Source organism: Xiphias gladius, chromosome 3, assembly GCF_016859285.1.
Source record: "Xiphias gladius isolate SHS-SW01 ecotype Sanya breed wild chromosome 3, ASM1685928v1, whole genome shotgun sequence".
Taxonomy (NCBI): Eukaryota; Metazoa; Chordata; class Actinopteri; order Istiophoriformes; family Xiphiidae; genus Xiphias; species Xiphias gladius.
In genome coordinates this window covers 17,578,232-17,597,604 of record NC_053402.1, presented here as the reverse complement: position 1 = coordinate 17,597,604, position 19,373 = coordinate 17,578,232, and the positions used below count along the sequence as shown (strand labels likewise).

General features: G+C 39.4%; 2 protein-coding genes across 6 annotated transcripts; one reads left to right on the top strand and one right to left on the bottom strand.

The window, feature by feature from the left end:
* Window positions 1-346: 346 nt before the first annotated feature.
* On the bottom strand, window positions 347-8,770 carry cdip1 (cell death-inducing p53 target 1). 4 transcript variants are annotated; one of them, XM_040121721.1, is made up of 6 exons: window positions 8,705-8,754; window positions 7,538-7,622; window positions 4,546-4,695; window positions 3,508-3,672; window positions 2,589-2,865; window positions 347-1,486 (listed from the first exon to the last, which is right to left on the bottom strand). In XM_040121721.1, the coding sequence occupies exons 3-6, from the start codon at window positions 4,619-4,621 to the stop codon at window positions 1,375-1,377; spliced, it is 630 nt and encodes a 209-aa protein (XP_039977655.1). In that variant the 5' UTR covers window positions 4,622-4,695; window positions 7,538-7,622; window positions 8,705-8,754; the 3' UTR covers window positions 347-1,374. The 4 variants fall into 4 exon arrangements, with proteins under 4 accessions (XP_039977655.1, XP_039977660.1, XP_039977669.1 ...); XM_040121726.1 differs by having other exon boundaries at window positions 7,538-7,625; window positions 8,705-8,735; XM_040121735.1 differs by lacking the exon at window positions 8,705-8,754 and adding an exon at window positions 7,876-8,696.
* A 2,509-nt stretch (window positions 8,771-11,279) lies between these two features.
* mgrn1b (mahogunin, ring finger 1b) lies at window positions 11,280-19,048 on the top strand. 2 transcript variants are annotated; one of them, XM_040123839.1, is made up of 17 exons: window positions 11,280-11,678; window positions 12,239-12,357; window positions 12,527-12,615; window positions 12,730-12,876; window positions 13,606-13,723; window positions 13,841-13,907; window positions 14,110-14,153; window positions 14,255-14,302; window positions 15,053-15,121; window positions 15,220-15,379; window positions 15,531-15,640; window positions 16,730-16,944; window positions 17,411-17,522; window positions 17,634-17,679; window positions 17,780-17,884; window positions 18,304-18,349; window positions 18,639-18,736. In XM_040123839.1, exons 1-16 carry the CDS (start codon window positions 11,591-11,593, stop codon window positions 18,342-18,344), a joined length of 1,578 nt encoding a protein of 525 aa, XP_039979773.1. In that variant the 5' UTR covers window positions 11,280-11,590; the 3' UTR covers window positions 18,345-18,349; window positions 18,639-18,736. The 2 variants fall into 2 exon arrangements, with proteins under 2 accessions (XP_039979773.1, XP_039979772.1); XM_040123838.1 differs by lacking the exon at window positions 18,304-18,349 and having other exon boundaries at window positions 18,639-19,048.
* The last annotated feature ends 325 nt before the right edge of the window (window positions 19,049-19,373 follow it).

Below are 19,373 nucleotides of genomic sequence, written 5' to 3'. Positions count from 1 at the left end.
CTAGCAGAGATAACCATTTTTTGAAATTACATTATTAGCCAAAATACATCTGTACTTGTTTTCTAACATGCATCTGAGCAATGCAGGTAATCTTAATGGACTGATGCCATAGTAAGACGGTAACAGGCTAAACAATGTTATGTGATGATGGTGCCAACGCTTGTATTTGGTTGCCAATGAATGTTTGTATTTTAAGCTAGCTACCTGTTTACTGTGGCAGCAAAGATCTGCCAACAGTATCAGTGAGAAGATAGAAAGATATGGCCAGAGAGACAACACAAGATTACTGAGATGTCATGCATTGCGTCTCCATCAGTAACATTAACACCCTCTGTCTGCCATCTCTACTTTAGTCTGAATAAGTGCCTGTATGGTGGGGTTCACTGAGCTAACAACTAACCAAATGAAAGCCAAAATTTTCCACTGCCTTCACTCATGAGAAGACATTGTAAATTAGTTTTTAACAAAGGATTAGCCGGGGGTTGACAGTTCTTATGAATCTGTAAGAAGGGGAGATGTGAATTTCAACTTAAAGTGCAAAGGTGACCTTTATTCACAAAATTGAGTGCAGTATGGACAGAGGGCATTGCTGTGTATTAGCTCAACTGTAAATCACTCAACATTTTGTAACTGCTCACTGAAGCCCATAAGATTAATAACTATAGCAATTAAATTCATTCTTGGGCATTCCTAAAGAAGTGCATACAGCCATTTATCGAGATGAAAGTGGTTGTTGGTTAATTTGCTTACATTCAAAATGGGATCATGATTAAAAGGAAAAACTAGTTCTGTTAGAAAAAAAAAATATCAGACATGGACAAAAATGTTCACACTTCTCAAGATTAACTTGTTAAAATAGTGGATAAAAGATTTGAAATAAATAAGAAAAAAAACAAAACAAGAAAGCTTACCCAGCCATGTTTGACCTCAACACGCTTGCTTCTGAGCAAGATTCACAGATGAATTCAAATAAATAAAGTGACCATTTTCACAGTTTTCTCTGTCTATCCATAGATTTTTTTTTTCCATTTACATGCATAACATCACAAACCTTTTTTCCAGGTTTCCATAGAGGATCAGTTGCACCTGTGTGCCTGCTGCCTATCAATCTCTGAATGTTTTTGTGCTTTACATCCTCCATAGTTCAGTGAGAGGTTATTTACATTTCAAATGCATGTTTGTACATGAAAGAACAATGCTGAAAGATATATTCAGTAAATATTCAGTTAACTAATGAGAAAACTGCACTTCAAATTTAAGAGGGCTACACAACACTTTGCAAAAATGGGGGAAAAGCCTGTCACTACCTGCAGGAGGAGCTGTGAGTTTATGTGTGTGCACGTACATGTCTCTGTAGCATACAGCTGTCGGTGGTTAGCATATGCGCTTGTATGTGTAAATGTAGCCCTTACAGTAAGGGCAGGTGTGTGTCACATCCTTGAGGTCATCAATCAGACAGGGAATCAAGCAGCAGCCTAGATCACACCTGAAATGAGGACCAGAAAGACAAAATATTGAGCTGAAAATTCAAACACCTGCACATGGTTTTATATATTCAGTGGCCAGAGAAGAAAAAGTGGGTGTTCAGTGGAAGAAGAAAGTATTTTTTTTGAACATGACAACATCTGGAGTCACGAACACGTCAGCAGAACTCCTGTGACAGCAGCAACTTAGTGACATTGTTAATGTTAGTTTATTCCCTGTGCTCATAAGGACAGGCCTTACCCTGATCTGAATCAAGCGACTGGAATAGAGATCACAGACAGCTCTGTATGCAAAATATGTGAGTGCACAATACAAGGTAGACAAGCATTTGACGGAATCAAGAATGTGTTGGCGACACTCTTGTAACTCCAAATGTCTGGATATTAAGAGCATATTTTCTCTTTTGATGCATGCATGTGTCACACCATAAACAGGTGCACTTGCTTTGCATATAACCAGATTGCTGGGACAGGCTGTTAGTGTGAACTAAGAGACAGGGAAAAGGCATGACCGTGAATTTGAGCCACAATTTGTGTCAGATGTTACTTTGAGTTAAGTGCTTGATATTATCCTGAATTTACATTTTAATATTAAAACACAATGGCTCAATATTGATTTGCCAAAATAAGGTCCTTTTTTAAAATATTAGACAATATTACTGTGTGCTACCTAAGTTGTATTAACTACTGTGTTAAATGTTAGAAATGTAAAAGTACTAGTTGACCATGATATAACTATGAGAATAATTTTACCTGTTCCTAAATACAGTGTAATCTGTTAGTCAAGGCAATGGACAAATGAGTAGTCATAAAGGACGTGGTTGTAGCTCTTTTGGACATTTCTGTAAATGGCTTGCACATGCAAAAGCCCACAGTTAAAAGAGCCCTGTGTACTTAAGAGCTGCTCTCACTTTTAAGTGTTACTCCCTTTAGTCTTATGTGTATGATAGATATTTATAAAGCAGAGGGTTCGAAACCAACATCTTGGTTTTGTGACACCTTTCACCATGTCACAAAACCAACCACAACCGAGTTTTAGGTGACCTTAATCAATCTGCTAACAGACCCCTTTTCTGCTCGGCTTCTAACCTGTGATATACCTACCCTACAAAGAAGCAGAAGAGGCAGAAGAGTGTGTTCATGAGGCCGACATCGTGGGAGATGCGGGTGATGATTGCCTGCTGACAGTGCGGACACACAGTCTGCACCGGTGAGGTCTGGAACATTTCCCCCTGTAGTACGGTCACAGTGGTAGCTGCCCCTGGAGGAGCCAGGACAGTTGCTGTGTGACCTCCCATGTGGACAAAGTGACTGGGACCAGGGCCCATCTGCCCTGGCATCATGTGAGGAAAGTGACCGGGCAGCGGTGGGTAAGGGCCACCTGTAAGAATGAAAATTTTTTTTTTTTTTACAAACTTAAAAGGTTCCCTGTTTTTATATGAATTTAAGCATATATAGACACAAAACGGTACTGACCGGACTAATCTTACAGTAAAGTCACTTGTCATGATATTTTCAGTTTCCAGCATAAAATTTGATTCATTGAGGTGAGATGCTGACAGTGATGGGGGTAAGACCCAACAGGAACCAACAAATCAATTACTTGCACAACCTTTAAGCTCCAATAAGTGATATTAACATTGAATCCAATGACTGATGTGATTGACTAGTAGGGCCAGACCCACTGAGAATTAACACCAAACATTGCAGCTCAATGTAGCTTTGAGCAATTTTATAATCTTTTAGTTCGCCTGCGCCTACCGACTGAAACTGAAGCCAAGCCAAAGTAAACAAGTGACTGGTGAACAAAGTTTAAGTTCCAGATATTGTTCTGGGGAATTTTTAGACTAAGCCCATGTTAGAAGGTGAGTAAACAGTGGACTTACATTCATCACGTGGCCAGACATTAGCTAACACATAAGCCTACAATAAAAGCCCTGACAACTTTACATGTAGCAGTGTTGCTGTCAGCTTGTTTTGATGCTTTATGTGTTAATTTTTACATGCAGACTGCCTGCAGCACCTTGTGGTGGTGGTGGCATTGGCATTGGCATTGGCATTGGCATTGGCCCTTCCCCAGGGACATGTGGGGGAAGGAAGCCTGGCTGCGGGGCCTCGTAGGGTGGAGGGCCGTAGTCTGGAGGCAGTGGCTGTCCCTGTGGAGGAGCAGTTCTTACAGGAACCGTTTCTGCAAGAAACGCACACACATTAAAAAAAAAAAAAGAAAGAAAGAAAGAAAAACACGGAAATGAAGAACAAGTCGACAAATGGAAAGAATTCACACAATATTCCATCTTACATGTAAGCAGATAATATGCAATTGTACCTATAATACATTGAAATAAGAGCCACCATCTATTTGTTTAGATTCATTCAACCTGTTTGATGATACCTGCAAATGTTTCATTTATGTCATCAGAGCCATTCACAAAGATCACTGCTTTCCTGTGTGTCTGGAACTTAGGTTAAGATTTGAGTCTCAAATTAACATGAAACAAAACTCCAGTTACTAGTCGGTTTGCACTGGCTACTGCTTAAATATGACAGCGTGTTCATGACACTTTCCATTTTCGTGAGAGTTTTGAGTTTAGTGAATCGGAAGTGCACTTTCTAACCAACACTGGGACGATCTGTAAGTCTCCATGGTGACAGTTTACACTAGCCACAATGATTAAATTGGGTGTTCAGAGGCATATTCTAGAGTTGATCATCAGTGTTTGACTTGATGAAGCAAGAGTGACAAATTGCCAAAAAAAAGGTATGGCTAAAGACAGTTCTTAGTACAGTTGTTAGACCTGTTATTTGAAATATGAATTTTTACAGAGTTAGGAGATGAAAATTGAACTCAAACACAAAACTATTGACTCTAAATCATAACAACCAAACTGTCAATAAAATAAGCAAACCATATTTCTTTAAAACAACTGTGTAATGACATTTGATAAACAAAGAAAACAACCTATTAAGTCAAGGATTAAGGAAGGAATTAAGTCAATATAAATACTGTATCTGTGAGTGCTTATTAACGTTTATCACAATCCTGGACATTTAGTTTTATTACCAGGTTGTCCATTCTTCTCCTCAATGAGTGGGGCACTGGGACCTCCGGGGTATGGAGGAGGAGGATCACTGGACATACTGGCCGGATGTCTGGACAGGGAGAGGGGATGGACACAGAGATCCTCTCACAGCTTTCCTGTGGACTTTCACTCTGTGAGAGAAGAAAAAAAAAACATGCACCGTTTAAGTCCCATAGCTCATTACTTTCTGACACAAGCTTCTCCCAAGTCATAAACCGTTCCAACAACAGTCAGAGAGGCTAATGAGGTAACTACTGGTGTCAGTCTGCACATTTTCCAAGTTTTAGAACAGGCAAAATGTAGGGGAGATTTCAGCAGTTTTGTGATTGAAACACTGAATGATGGCGTAAATGTTCTTTTGTAGCTCCCTTGTTTATTGGAGCTTACTGCCTGTTAATAGTAAAAAGTAATCATAAAAACAATGCTACCCTCATTTTTTATAGAGCTTTTCAAAACAAAAAGGTATAAAATAATTGACAAATTGAAAGATAAAAAAGAAACAATGACATCACGTAAAACAAATATGTCCAATTATAGGATTAAGCAATTTGTATAAAAGGTCCAAAATGAGAAGTTATTAGGCAAGTTATAAATAGGTCAATATTATTATGCCACAAATTTATTTACTTTTTTTTTTAAGTTAAATCAAACAAACATACTGATTTTGTACAAGATTGATTTTATTGATGTGAAAAGGTTTTTGTGGAAACTATGAATTGCTTTACATCTGGTCATGACATAGGATGCTGCAAGTAAAATCAATTGACAAAGATGACACTCCAGAGTAATGAGTGGGTTCCCTGGTAATCATCAGCACAGAAAGGAAGGCATTAACAAAATAATAACGATTTAAGGATTAAAATGCATCTACTCTGGAGGCCTGAATGAAAAGAACACGGACATAAAACAACACCACCACCACCACATGTAAGAGCTACTCTATCCTGTCTCAAGGCTTAAGTTTCAACAGGAAGCATGGTTCTCTCTTTGGCTAAATAATGCATGCCTTGGCTGAACGCAGTATTCAACAAATGTCAAAGAGAAAATAAAAACAGGGGCACTGGGGGTATTTTACAGTCACATCTGCACTATTATTTTGTTAGGATGACATGATTGTTTAGAGCTGCTGGGAATTTGATCGCAGCTAAATAGAGCACCGTGTAACTGCTTGTTCCATGGTTCAAAAAATAGTTTGCGAACGCAAATGGTTTCAGCGTGGTCGGTCAGACAAGGAAAAGCAAACACATTTTACAAAATTTGAGTGATGCATGAAAGTGTAAGGCTGTCATATTTCTAAATGAATCTACACATACTGAGTATTTGTGTATACTGTAAACAAAGTTTCAATAACGGAACACCAGTGCCCAACCTACAACAGCCCTGAAATAAATACTACATTTATGAAGCTGTGTTTAATTTCATTGAGACCGTGTCATAGAAGTTGTGTTGTCTTTCATTGATTATTTCTGAGGCTATATACAGTGGCAAGGAAATGTTTTGGGTACCCCTGGTCAAAATTTATGTTACTGTGAATAGTTAAGTGAGTAGAAGCTTAACTGGTCTCCAAACGGCATAAAGTTAAAAATGAAACATTCTTTTCAAAATTCAAAGCAAGATTAGTGTATTATTTTTGTGTTGAACATTTTTAGAGTGAAAAAAAGGAAAGGAGCACCATACAAAAGTTTGGGCATGCCAAGAGATTTGAGCTCTCAGATAACTTTTACCAGGGTCTCAGACCTTAATTAGCTTGTTAGGGCTACGGCTTGTTCACAACTTTCATAAGGAAAGGCCAAGTGATGAAAATTTCAAAGCCTTATAAATACTCTGACTCCTCAAACCTTGTCCCAACAATCAGCAGCTGTGTGCTCCTCTAAGCAGCTGCCTAGCACTCTGAAACATTAACATATTTACTGCCCACTACGCAAGAGAAGGCTATAAGAAGATAGTAAAGTGTCTTCAGGTAGCTGTTTCCTCAGTTCCTAAGGTAATTAAGAAATGTAACAGTATAACAGGAACGATGGAGGTCAAGTTGAGGTCTGGAAGACCAAGAAAACAAAGGTTTTGTTTGGAGAAAAAAAACACACACAAAAAAAAAATTTCATGAAAAGAACAACTCACCAACTGTTAAGCACGGATGGATTAATCATGGTGGTACAGTGAACATTTCACTAATAGAGGGAAGCATGGATTCAATTAAATACCAGCAAATTCTGGGAGCAAACATCCCACTGTCTGCAAAAAAAGCTGAAGATGAAACGAGGATGGCTTCTACAACAGGATAATGATCCTAAACACAGCGCAATATCCACAATGGCCTACCTCAAGAGACGCAAGCGGAAGGCTTTGCCATGACCCTCACATTCATCCTACCTAAACATCATCGAGAATCTGTGGAAAGACCTAAAGGAAAAGTGCATGCAAGACGGCCCAAGAATCTCACAGAACTAGAAGCCTTTTGCAGGACAAATGGGAGAAAATCCCCTAAATTGGAACTGAAAGACTCTTAGCTGACTACAAAAAGAATTTAGAAGCTGTGATACTTGCCGAAACGGGGTGTTACTAAGTACTGACCATGCAGGGTTCCCAAACTTTTGTTTGGGGCCCTTTATCCTTTTTTTCATTATTATTTTGAAACCGTAAAAGATAGAAATGAAAAAAGTCATTTTTGCTTAAAATATCACTAATTAAAATTATTCTTAAAATTAAACTTTTGGAGATCAGTTCATCTTCTATGCATTTAACTATTCCCAGTAACAGAAACTTTGACCCGGGGTGCCCAAACGTTTTCATGCCACTATATAGTGTGGCAAACTGTTATTTGATTAGCTATATTTTAAATATGTAACAACCAGAATTGCACTCAGTAGAGCGTATACCTCCACCAAGGCCAAATATTGACGAAAATGTCGGAAAATGCCCTATCTGGCAATCTTAAGGAAAGTGATTTTAAAAAAAAAATCCCTGGATCCGCACCTAAATCGAATGGGTCCTTCCCTGGCCCATGCCTCTTACCTCCGCCAAGTTTGATGCAAATCGGTTCTGTACTTTTTGCGTAATCCTGCTGACAAGTAAACAAACCAACAGACACACACCGGTGAAAACGTAACCTCCGTGGCGGGAGTCATAACTACGGATAGTGCTGACTACACACATAAAAGAGTTTCTTAAAATCTGCTGGATGTCATTCTGTGATTCTCAATAACAACAACAACAACAATAATAATAATAATAATAATAATAATAATAATAATAATAATAACAATAATAACGCGACTTTAGTGGCTAACATACAGGCCAAAAACAAAACTCACACTCCTTGCTTTTTCCTCAGTCTCAACAGAACTGCCCTCCGAGCTCCGAAAAATAACACCCAGCTGAGTGACTTAAATTCAGAAGTGAAACATCATCGCAATAACGAGGCCTACTCTAGGTGCCTGATAGAAAACATATAGTTTAAAAACTCAGAGTTGGCTGGGAGGCATTGCTCCTAAATGACTGCCAACGCTTCTCAGTTAACCAACTACCTCGCTAACGCTAGTTTATGGTTTGTTTTTTTTAATCCTTTCCCAGATAATCCAGCTCAAAGCTACTTGCACAACTAACCACGATTAACTTAGTTGTGTAATGAAGGCTAGCGAAAGCTAGAACTGGTGTGAATTTAAACTGGGGCGCGTATCTAGCATAAGTACTGGAATTATTACTATTATCATTATTATTATTACTACTATTACTATTATTAACAACGTTACCTGACACGGTGGCTAACTGAGATACCGCGGAGTGATGTTGACGTTACTACAGCTCAGTTAACTGGCAGGTGGAAGATCATTTCTATCACCTAGTCGTTAGAATAGGTTTCTAATAGGAGCAACTGACAGCGATCGTTTGTTTGCACTCGGCTGGTTAGGTAACTTGGAAAACGAGGTTGTGTATGTGCTCGGCTAAAGCAGAAGAAAAGCATGTTTGCTAACGATCGCTAGCTAGCTAGCTAGCGTCGCCAGTCTAGGCAGGGAAACAACGGACTAAAGATAAAGCCAGAAACTTGCACATTAACGGAACAAACGTCTGTAACATCGTGAAACGCTGTTTCTGGTCACGACTGTGATGGTGCAGCTGTCAGTGTAGTCAAAGTCCCATTACCTGGTTCTGGGAGAAACGCAGCCTGCCCGCGGCGTAACTGAAGTTTTTTTTTTTTTTTTTTTTTTTGGACGTTAGCTGCTCCAACATCCGCTGAGACGGATTTACTCCTGACGTCAGTAATTATCACTTACACAGGCACGAAAATTATTCTCATAAAAAAATAAAATAAATTGTGACAAATGTGAATCACCAAGTTCTCCTAAAAGAGGCACGAAGACTGAACATACAACAAAACTGAGGCTGTAATATCCGTGATTTTATTTAAATCAACACACGCATTTTATGATTCAAGTTGCACATACGTGTCTGATAAAGTAAACAAACAATAAAAAACAAGAACAACAACAACAAATAAAACTATTGTTCATTCATTTATAGTGGTCACAGTGTAAAACTCCACATTCTCCAATAATAATATGGGTAAAGAGCCCTGCATCAAATACAGTTTTAGTGATAACTTTGTCCACCTTCATCTAAATATTTGGCGATGGAAGAATAATAATTTTATTATTTATTTTTTATCTATCTATCTATCTATCTATCTATCTATCTATCTATCTATCTATCTATCTGTCTGTCTATCTATCTATCTTTGTCCCGCGACCCTCAAAGGATAAACTAATGGATGAAGGGATTTATCTTTGGATCTATTACAGTTTTAGGCTTTAAATTGTCACAGTTGACCTGAATGTATTTACAACCCTGGGGTTGCCCCCCAGTGGTCACAGCCTGGAACTGCAACACTGATGTTAATACTGATATTAACAGACAGCGTTAACAATGTGAATGCTGTTAATATAAATAGGTACAGTTAATTGATTATTTTGATAACAACAGTGAAAGTTTTTAATAAAAGATTGGCGTGGAGGAGACCAGTCTGTTCTCTGGCAGAACGGGAGAAGATGGTTAGTCTGCGAGTATTTATGGTCATTCACTGCCCTCCAGTGGGCATAGTCAGGAACTGCAACACAACAATAATTCAATAGCTAATGCAAGACGATTTGAGTATAAAATCATGATAACTACGATTATTAAATTAGATCAAATAACAACAGTAGCAGCGGTATTGTTTTTTTTATTGCATTAATAGTCTAGTCTAGTAGAAAAAAAAGTCCACTGGAGAAGATTATTATTTGAAATAATCATGTTCACTGTCCTCCAGTCATCACAGTGCGGAAATGCACTACATTATACTGGTAAAACTAGCGAAACTAGAAACTCCAGTCAGACACTACATCTCCACATCCTGACGATAAAGACATTTACACTGACATGTATTATTCTTTTAAACTGTTACTCACAGTTAGCCATGATTGGGCCCACGTCTGTATCAACTCACTCCACAACGGCAGACTTTAGCACTGATGTCTGTGAAAGTTGTAGTGCTGAAACGATCGTTCCATGATTATTGCTGTAGGCTCGTTTCCCATTATGCGGTTACTTTATTTTGAAAGTACAAAAGTAAAGTAAAGTAGAGTCTGCGCTGACGCGAAATTGATTAATTTAACATAGTGCACTTCCTCATTGTGGCCACTAGAGGGCAATAAACAGTCACACATACCATTGTGTTACCATTTGTGTTAAACGGTAGAATTACTACCAAAAAAAGTCGTAGCTAAAATAACTATATCAATACAAAAAATTACCATTATTGATGTTGTTGTTTTTATTTTTCTTAATCACGCCTATAATGAGTTGTACATATGGGTAATATTGCCATCATAAAACATCATAAAGTGTTACCACATATAATTATTACGGATAACGCCGACAGTAATACTAACATGATAAAACCTCAGTGATAACTTTAAAGAATAGCTGTGCCAGATTTTGGGTACTACTTTCCAAAAGAGTCATAAACCTTAATTAACAGCTCTATTACTGGTTAATAATTTTTTTTTTACTAATGCTTTATAGATCAATTACAAGCCTTTAATAAGAACAAGTTATAGCTTTCCAGGTTGTGGACAATTCATCTCCAGCATGAGACCCATCCCCCTCCATTTATTGCTTACTAACATTTATAACTGCAGACTGGATGGCTTAGAGGGGTCTCCCTAATGAATTTAAGTACTTGCAACGTGTCATGCAGGAGGAGGATTTTCCACAACCTGGCAACCCATTTGTTTTTGTTGTCATGAATGCATCATAGCGGACCTGTAAGGCATTAGTAAACGATTCACTAACACCTAGTAAAGCCATTAATGGCAGCTTTTAAAGCCTTTGTAAATGGTGCGTTATCGGAAAGTGGTTCCTTATTAATACAGTTAATATTGATAATATAATAATATTAAATGATTACAGGCTTATTGATACGTCTGATATATTGATAACTTTAGAGAATGGTGTTTATTGAAGTATGCTTTTCGATTAGATTAGATTTTACTCTCAGTTTAATTTTTTTTTTTACCGGTTGTGTTGTTGGTGTTGCGGTCTAAATCGGTCTAAATCTACTTCTTCTCTCAAACTTCACAAAAAAAAACAACAAAAAAAAAAACGACGCCCTTGTGCTGACCCCTCCCTGACTTGACTTGATTAGCTCCGTGCTCCCCGCCGTGCCGTCCCCTGACACGGAGCGAACGCCCTGACTTTCCGGGAACGCTTGGGGACAGCCAATCAGGTTGACTCCCTGCTACGTTAGCACTTCTCGCCCAAAACAACAGCCCTTCGCCAGTCGCTTTTGGTTTTCCTGTTAGCATTCGCAGCATAGCCACCGTTTAGAGCGTAAAATGATTAATTAATAAAAGCGTTTATTTTGTCGTTGATGTTATCTTTGTTTCGGCGTTAGTGTGCCGGGAAGGCAAAGTTAATCGGAGCTGCTGTCGCGCCGTTAGCTGCCAAGCTGCTAGCTAGCCGTAGCCAACATCGGCGATCCAGCAGGGAAAGATGGGGTCCATCCTGAGTCGCAGAATCGCTGGCGTTGAGGATATCGATATCCAGGCCAACTCAGCCTATCGATTTCCACCCAAATCTGGTGAGTGATCGGCAGTGTCTGTTGGCTGAAATTGGTTTCCAAATAAACATGGATCTCCGAAGGCAAGGACAAGCATGGAGACACCGAGCACTCCCTACCTACTCAGCTTTTAATTACTTTATCTCTTAAGGATTATTGATTGATTATCATCAGATGTATAGTCAGATGATGACTGGAAACGTGTTGACGCACATAAATATGACTGTTTTCCTGCAGAAGGAACAAATGTTGCTCAGAACATCTTGTGGTGTTTACAGTAGCCCTACTATGTATCGGACACTGTGCTACATTAAAGCAAGTTTGTTTATTATTAAATTACTACAGCATCGTGATCATAATACAAGATTCAAAGTATAATCCACATAAAAACTGAATGTACATACTTCGATCAGGGGTTTTTTTTTAATCCACTTTAAACTGATGCTACAAGAACTGAGGGACATAAGATGCTGGCATCTAGCGACATGAAATGTTCACAAAAATAACTAAAATTAGAAGGAAAATTAGCAGTGCCATGCTCACACCGCCTTTATTATTCATCTCTTTCCTCTTGTCCTCAGGGAATTATTTTGCGAGCCACTTCTTCATGGGAGGAGAGAAATTTGACACACCACATCCAGAGGGATACCTTTTCGGAGAAAACATGGACCTGAATTTTCTTGGAAATAGGCCAGTGCAGGTAAAAAAATGTTTCCCCAACCCTGTCCTTCAATTCATCTGAGAATTTAGTACTGTGTATTTTCCAAAGCTGTAAAACTACTATGATGTAGTTCTGCTTTTAATGTCAGGAATGGGGTTAATCAAACAATGTTGATTATTTCAACTCACACACGTTACTGTTTCACTAGTTTCCATATGTGACACCTGCACCCCACGAGCCTGTGAAAACCCTGAGGAGTCTGGTCAACATTAGAAAGGACTCTTTGCGTTTGGTCAGGTAAAGATAGCGAGGCAGTATTATGTCACAAATCCCAGTAAGAGTAAAGAACTGTTTTAGGGAAAAGAGTTTCCAAGGTGCTGATCTACTGCTTGTCAAACCTCTTGATTCTAGGTATAAAGATGACTCTGACACACCAGTGGAGGAGGGTGGAAAACCAAAGGTTCAGTATGGTGTGGAGTTCACCTTTGATGCTGATGCTCGGGTGGCCATCACCCTTTACTGCCAGGCGTTCGAGGAGTTCTCCAACGGGATGGCAGTGTAAGAATTAAATATCTTTCTTTTTTTTTATGGGTTTAAATCTGATGAGGCTTTATAGTAACACAAAAAATAAGCATCTACTTAAAAATTGAACAGAATTTGAATGTCATCTGGTCCTTTGTTCACTGAATCTAAATATCACATTTAAATCCATTTATGACTCCTGTCTGAATTAAACAAACATAGAGCACATGTATCTGCCTCGGAGATGATTAGTTGTGAAAATTTTAATCATATAAACAGATCACTGGTATAAAACATCGTGTCAGAGACATTTAAACTCTGTTTTATGGGTAGTGAGATTCAAGCATTAGAGCACAAAGACTAGAATAGATACAGTGGGTCCTTAGCAACCACCAGTCACCATGGATACTGCAGATAAGACTTAGAAGAAGATGAAAGTAATACTTCATACTGAAGTTATTGTTTTATAATGAGACTGAATGATGATTCATTTTTCTGGATTCAAAAAGATCAGATATTGCTACAGTCGTGCCATGCTTTCAGTTTTCTTTTTTTTCATTTTGTCTGGAGAAACTAATATTGATTACTTAAAAGTGACAGCTCCCATTAGGCTTTCCACAATGATAGATATCTAAATGTCGGCTTTTGCTGTTTTTTCCCCTCAGGGAAATAGAGTTCACTGCAATGACAGACTTGTGACAAGTTCCAGGACTCTTTCATCTTCCTGCACATTGACCATTTTTCTTTGTAACGTACCGTATCTAGGTACAGCCCAAAGGATCCCTCAATGGTCTCTGAAACTGTGCATTACAAGCGAGGGGTGAGCCAACATTTCTCCATGCCATCCTTCAAAATAGATTTCAGCGAGTGGAAAGAGGAAGATGTAAGTATCAAAACGTTTGACTCATTACACACTGATTCTCTGAAGGCACCAAACCTGTCCTCTGTTTACAACTGCACTTCACTGAAATTTAAAATATATGTATCTTTTCCCTTAAAGCTGAACTTTGACCTTGATCGAGGAGTGTTTCCCGTGGTTATCCAGGCCGTGGTTGATGAAGGAGACGGTAGGTTACGAGGGCTGCATAACAATCACGACAGTATGTCTTTTCTACTGAGACTGGCAGAAAGGTGTAACATAAAATAGCAGCTCAGTAGTAATGAGGCGATTCACTAATAATGTCAGAGTTAGCATTTGAATTGTAAACTAAAATACTCATTGGGTCAATGTTTGTATTAACCGGGACACTGTGTTTTGTATTTTTCAAGATTGCCTTGGACATGCTCATGTCCTTTTGGCAGCCTTTGAAAGAGTAAGTATGCATCCACATAAAAGTAAATCATTTGAATCCGTCTTAAAAAAATTTTTATGAGCTTGAACATCTTTGTTTTGTTTTAATTTTTTCACCTCCAGCATGTTGATGGCAGTTTCTCTGTCAAACCCCTGAAGCAGAAACAAATTGTAAGTTCATAAATATTTTTTATTCAATATTGAAATTTTTTCATTTTCAGCAGGTTATTGAAGTTAGAAGGGGAATGTATTTTAACACAGTTTAGGATTTGAGTTCTGATCTGTTCATCTCATATATCATACATATTCTGCTTTAGATTGTTTAATCACATAGCAGTACAGTCAGTATGTTGTTAACATAGAGCAGTGCAGGGCAGTTGAAGGGTGGATGCTTAAGGCAGAGCATCACTGAGGTCCTGATGTGCTTGGGTGAACTTTCATCGCAGGCAGGTTGTGCTAAATGAAATATAACTATTTTTAGTATTCCAGCTGCTTTCTGTTTTGTTCCTCACACCATCTGCGGCTTTTGAAAAGACCTACATGCCACAAAAATCTATGCCAAGACCCCTGGGAGTCTGGCAATAACGTACCTCTCTTATGTTGACGTTGAATTTAAACTTAGATTACAAGGAGGAGACGAGTTTCTGCTTTCTGTGCTCGTAATCTGTCTTCTAATAGGAAACACTACTGGGATTTTATCAAACACATGTTAAAAAAGACTGTTTTAATTTTAAAACTTTAAATAACATTCTGCAGGGAAACATATGTAGCCCTTTTTGTGTATCAATACTGTCATCCCTCTAAAATAAAAAATATTTTTTTAAATGAAGACAGGACAGCGGAGAGAATGGACCTATTTGTGTACGTGGACATGACTTTCTGAAACAGGAAAATCAAATGTCTGTTTCTCTGTCTTTTTAGGTGGACCGTGTGAGCTACCTCTTACAGGAGATCTATGGGATTGAAAACAAAAACAACCAAGAAACCAAGGTTTCAGTAGACATGTCACCTTATACTTGAATTAAATGCTGTGAATGTTCAGCCATGTTTTATTTGCACGGCTTCTTATTTAATTCTTCTCTTTCTAGCCATCCGACGATGAGAACAGTGACAACAGCAATGAGTGTGTTGTCTGTCTGTCAGATCTGCGAGACACACTCATCCTGCCCTGCAGACATCTGTGTCTCTGCAACTCCTGCGCAGACACTCTTCGTTACCAGGCCAACAACTGTCCGATCTGCAGGCTGCGTAAGAAGCACTTAATTAAAAAAAATAATAATAATAAAGTTCTGCTCCTTGAGACACGTTAGGGATGCTATTTAAAAAACAACGTCAAAGTTTAACATAGTGAAATAGCATTATTGTTGTGCTTAATTTGACCTGGTGTTCCTCTACTCAGCCTTTAGAGCCCTCCTGCAAATCAGAGCTGTGAGGAAAAAGCCTGGAGCTCTTTCTCCCGTGTCCTTCAGCCCTGTCCTGGCTCAGACTATGGACCATGACGAGCACTCAGTAAGTCTCATGCACATCTTTGTATAATCAGCTGCAATTGGCTAAGACGTGCAGCAACATCAAGGGGAAAAATATAATAATAAAATACTCATTAAAAAAGTCAAAAAGGAAGAATGTGATCTACACTTATACCAACTTTTATTGAGCAGCAAGTTGCTATGTTGTGGTTAAGTCAACACTTCCCTGTAATAATCTGACGGGAGCTGCCGCAGAGTTAAAGCCCTGTGGCCCCTGTGATCATGATGAGAGGCTTTGTGAAGCAGTTGAGGACGAGTGATGTACGTGAAATGTTGCATTAGTTGCCATAAGCGAACATGTTGTTCCACAAGACAGTTTGTCTGTCCATCCGTTCTGCGAACATGAAATCTCAAGGACGCCTTAAGGGGAATTTGGCACAAACAACCTACCTGGACTCACGAACTGATTAGATTTTGGTGGTCAAAGGTCAAGGGTCACTGCGACCTCACCAAAACACGTTTTTTGGCCATAACTCGAGAATTCATACGCTGATTGTGACAAAATTCCACACAATTGTCTAATAGGATAAAGTGATGAAGTGATGACATTTAATATCCAAAAGGTCAAAGGTCAGCTTCACTGTCTCTTCATAATGTTCTGCAAAAACACTTTTCTGGCCATTATTCAAGGCCATTACTCAGGAAGAGAAGGGTAGATTGTGACCATATTTCACATTTGGCAGGATACTGATCTGGTGACACTAATCTTGGGTGCCCACCTTGTAACCGTGGTATCTGTATAGATCTTCTGTGCCTGAGCAGACATGGATATAAACTGCAGTTTGACTGGTCGGCAGAAGCTTACAACCGTGAGGCGGTAATTCTAGTTTGTGACTGCATCTTGTATAGCCATTGCAGCAGTTTGTCATGTAAAAGATATTTTCTCGGTGTTATGCAGCCTCATGTTATTTAGCAAAAAGTATACCGTATGTCAGCACAGATTAAGAGTTGGAGATGTGACACTTTAACTGGTAATAGCCCATCTCTGAATGATATTGTTGGATCCGTTTCACAGTCAGTGTTTAGTGAGGATGCATTGTCACCACCAGTCCCTGTGTGCATCTCTTTGCAGAGCTCGGACTCGGTTCCTCCCGGCTTTGAGCCCATCTCACTGTTAGAGGCTCTGAATGGTCTGCGGTCAGTGTCTCCTGCCATCCCATCTGCCCCCCTGTATGACGAAATCAACTTCTCAGGGGGTCTGGGTGGTGACGGCAGACAGCTGAGCTCCCCAGAGCATTTAAGTGATGGGAGTCTGCAGAAAAGCAAAGTCAGCAAGTCACCGGACAGGTAAATCTCAGAGTGAGGATGTCTACATTTACACAAAATCATTACTGTAAGTAATCAGGTTAGGACAGGAAATTAGATGACCCGTTTACATGTGGTACATCGGTCAAACACTCCACTTTACATTAGTCTTTGTCAATAATCAGATTTACACCCTAACCCCTTCAAACAAAGATATGGTGTTCAGTTATTTTTCCCCGTTAGTTAATTGGCATAGCTGCTCCAGATTTTCTTCCAAAGGGGACACTTTAGTCATGACATAACTGTAAAGTGTGGCCTCTACATGCTACTGAGCTAAAGCCAGTTGTTGATTTTTTTATTTAGGCTACAACATCTGGAGGCCATTATCATTTATTTTGAAAGCAATGATGTAGAGTGAAGATCTGTCCATGTAGGTAACTGCAGTTGGTTGAGTTGTAGTTTTATCTTTATGCATTCAATAATGTTTTGCCTTGTCCCCCTACTTCAGCACCCTTAGGTCTCCGTCCTCTCCCATTCAGGAGGAGGATGAGGAGAAGCTGTCGGAGATGTCTGATGCTCAGCCACACACGCTGCTGTCCAGCAGCCCCGCACCTACGGATGTAAGCCACCACTTCACTGCCTGACATTTAAAGTTTGACTGTACTGCAAACAAAAACTTTAAAAAAAGAGAAAAAATTTAAAACTTAAGAGCTTTGTCCTTCTTCTTCCAGGCCACAGCAACCGAGGATGTGGCAGAGTCCCTGTCTCCAGATGATGGTGAGTTTTCTCATTTGGTACTAGCTAAACAAACAGTCGATAATGTGTTTCAGTGACACTGTTGACGCTGTTGCTCTTCTTGCTCTCCTGGGTGATCCAGAGGACAGGATGCATTCTGGAGGAGACATCCTGCAGGACTGCAGCAGTGAACACAGCAGCTTGACCAAAACAGAGAGTGACCCACCAGGCGACCTGTCTCTGCCAGGTGAGAAATCCTCTGCAAGGAACAAACAAGAAATATCAGAATGTCAAGAGAAATCTTAAAGCCCCCGCAAACAGGAAAGAAGCGAAAGATAAGGAAAGCACTGGAAATTGTGCTATGTATGTAATATGTTTTGTATCAAGCAAGTTTTTATAGTATAGACCTGTACTTTCTGGTGACAGCGTAGAGCAAATCAGTTGATCGAGCAATGACTGCAGGTTATTTTTGACTCTTTTCCAGTTGATAAGTCTCTGTTCTGGTACTCTAGCCTAATGTCTCTCTTCTTTAATCCAAGACTCTAAGGCTGTAATTCCCTTTGCTTTGCATCTAACCTGAGTGCTCCCGTGCTTCTTCCTGTTTCCTAACACTCCTTCTCCTCTTCCCTGTCATCTTATCCCTTCGTACCACCTCACTTTGGGCAGCTCTAGGTCCTGATTCCTGCTCTATTGGTATGGAGGAATAACTGTGGTATGTAGGCTTTCCTGTCAGCTCTGCTTCTCTGTGTATGAGCTCTACTGCTCCCACTGAAACCTATTCTCCATGAATACATTCACCGTTGTCAATCGCAGCTAGAAAAAAAGATCCAGCAGGTATTATTCAGTGAATTTGCTGTGATGTGCCAGTTTTTAATGCAGACGAGGCCTTATCATCTGAAACATAAGTACTGCTTCTTATGTGTGTCTCTAGTCTTATTGAAAGTCTGGCTGGAAACCTCATTTTGAGCCACGTTGCTTATCCGTCGCTTCTTGCTCTCCAGGGTCATCAGAGTCAACAGAAAGCCTGAAAAGTCAGAGCACAAACTGCTCCAGTCAGCCTCTCCTGTCTCCCACGAGCAGCCTTCACATGGAAGATGAGCATCTCAATCCCTGACTCGGATCCAGCCTTTTCCCTCTCATCCATCAGAACAGATTTATACTTTACAAAGATCATCCAGTCTCTCTGTTCCTTTTACCCCACCCCAGCCCAGTTTTCTGCTTCTGTGATCAGAGTCGAGAAAGGCCCTGAAAGGAAGTTCACCAGGACGAGGGAGGACTCTGTTTAACCCATCGTTGTCTCCGAAATTTGAAAAGAAATCTGACAAATGCAGAGATGCTCTCGGTACCTTTCTAAATGAATGATGTTTAAAAGAGATATTTTTTCCCTTTGAATACATTTCATTAACTTTCAGATGGTGTTCAGTTGTGGTCTAATAATGTGGATTCCAGAGATATTTCACTACCTGTCATGGTGGTGCTTTTAAGCACACTTGCTTTAAATTCACTCTATATCCATTGCTTGACACTAAATACAGGAGAATTTATAAATACAGTTTGTGTTTAGATATTGTATTCATCAGTGAAATACATTAACGACCTGAGTACTTGTTGCTCCAGTCAGGTTGAGCATTTTGGGTTATGAGCAGAAATTTGAAATCATATTAGTTATGTATTTGTGTCCATTTGAAGTGATTTTTGCACTGGTTTATAATCCATTCCTTATAACAAGCATTTAT

What these genes read in the sequence shown, in the direction of transcription:
- cdip1 (XM_040121711.1), bottom strand. Translation starts at nt 4,621, where the DNA reads ATGTCCAGTGATCCTCCTCCTCCATACCCCGGAGGTCCCAGTGCCCCA. An exon ending in GGAGAAGAATGGACAACCTG is followed by an intron (nt 3,673 to 4,545) that starts GTAATAAAACTA and finishes CGTTTCTTGCAG; the next exon opens with AAACGGTTCCTGTAAGAACT. An exon ending in AATGCCACCACCACCACAAG is followed by an intron (nt 2,866 to 3,507) that starts GTGCTGCAGGCA and finishes TCATTCTTACAG; the next exon opens with GTGGCCCTTACCCACCGCTG.
- mgrn1b (XM_040123838.1), top strand. Translation starts at nt 11,591, where the DNA reads ATGGGGTCCATCCTGAGTCGCAGAATCGCTGGCGTTGAGGATATCGAT. An exon ending in GACTCTTTGCGTTTGGTCAG is followed by an intron (nt 12,616 to 12,729) that starts GTAAAGATAGCG and finishes TCTTGATTCTAG; the next exon opens with GTATAAAGATGACTCTGACA. An exon ending in GCGAGTGGAAAGAGGAAGAT is followed by an intron (nt 13,724 to 13,840) that starts GTAAGTATCAAA and finishes TTTCCCTTAAAG; the next exon opens with CTGAACTTTGACCTTGATCG.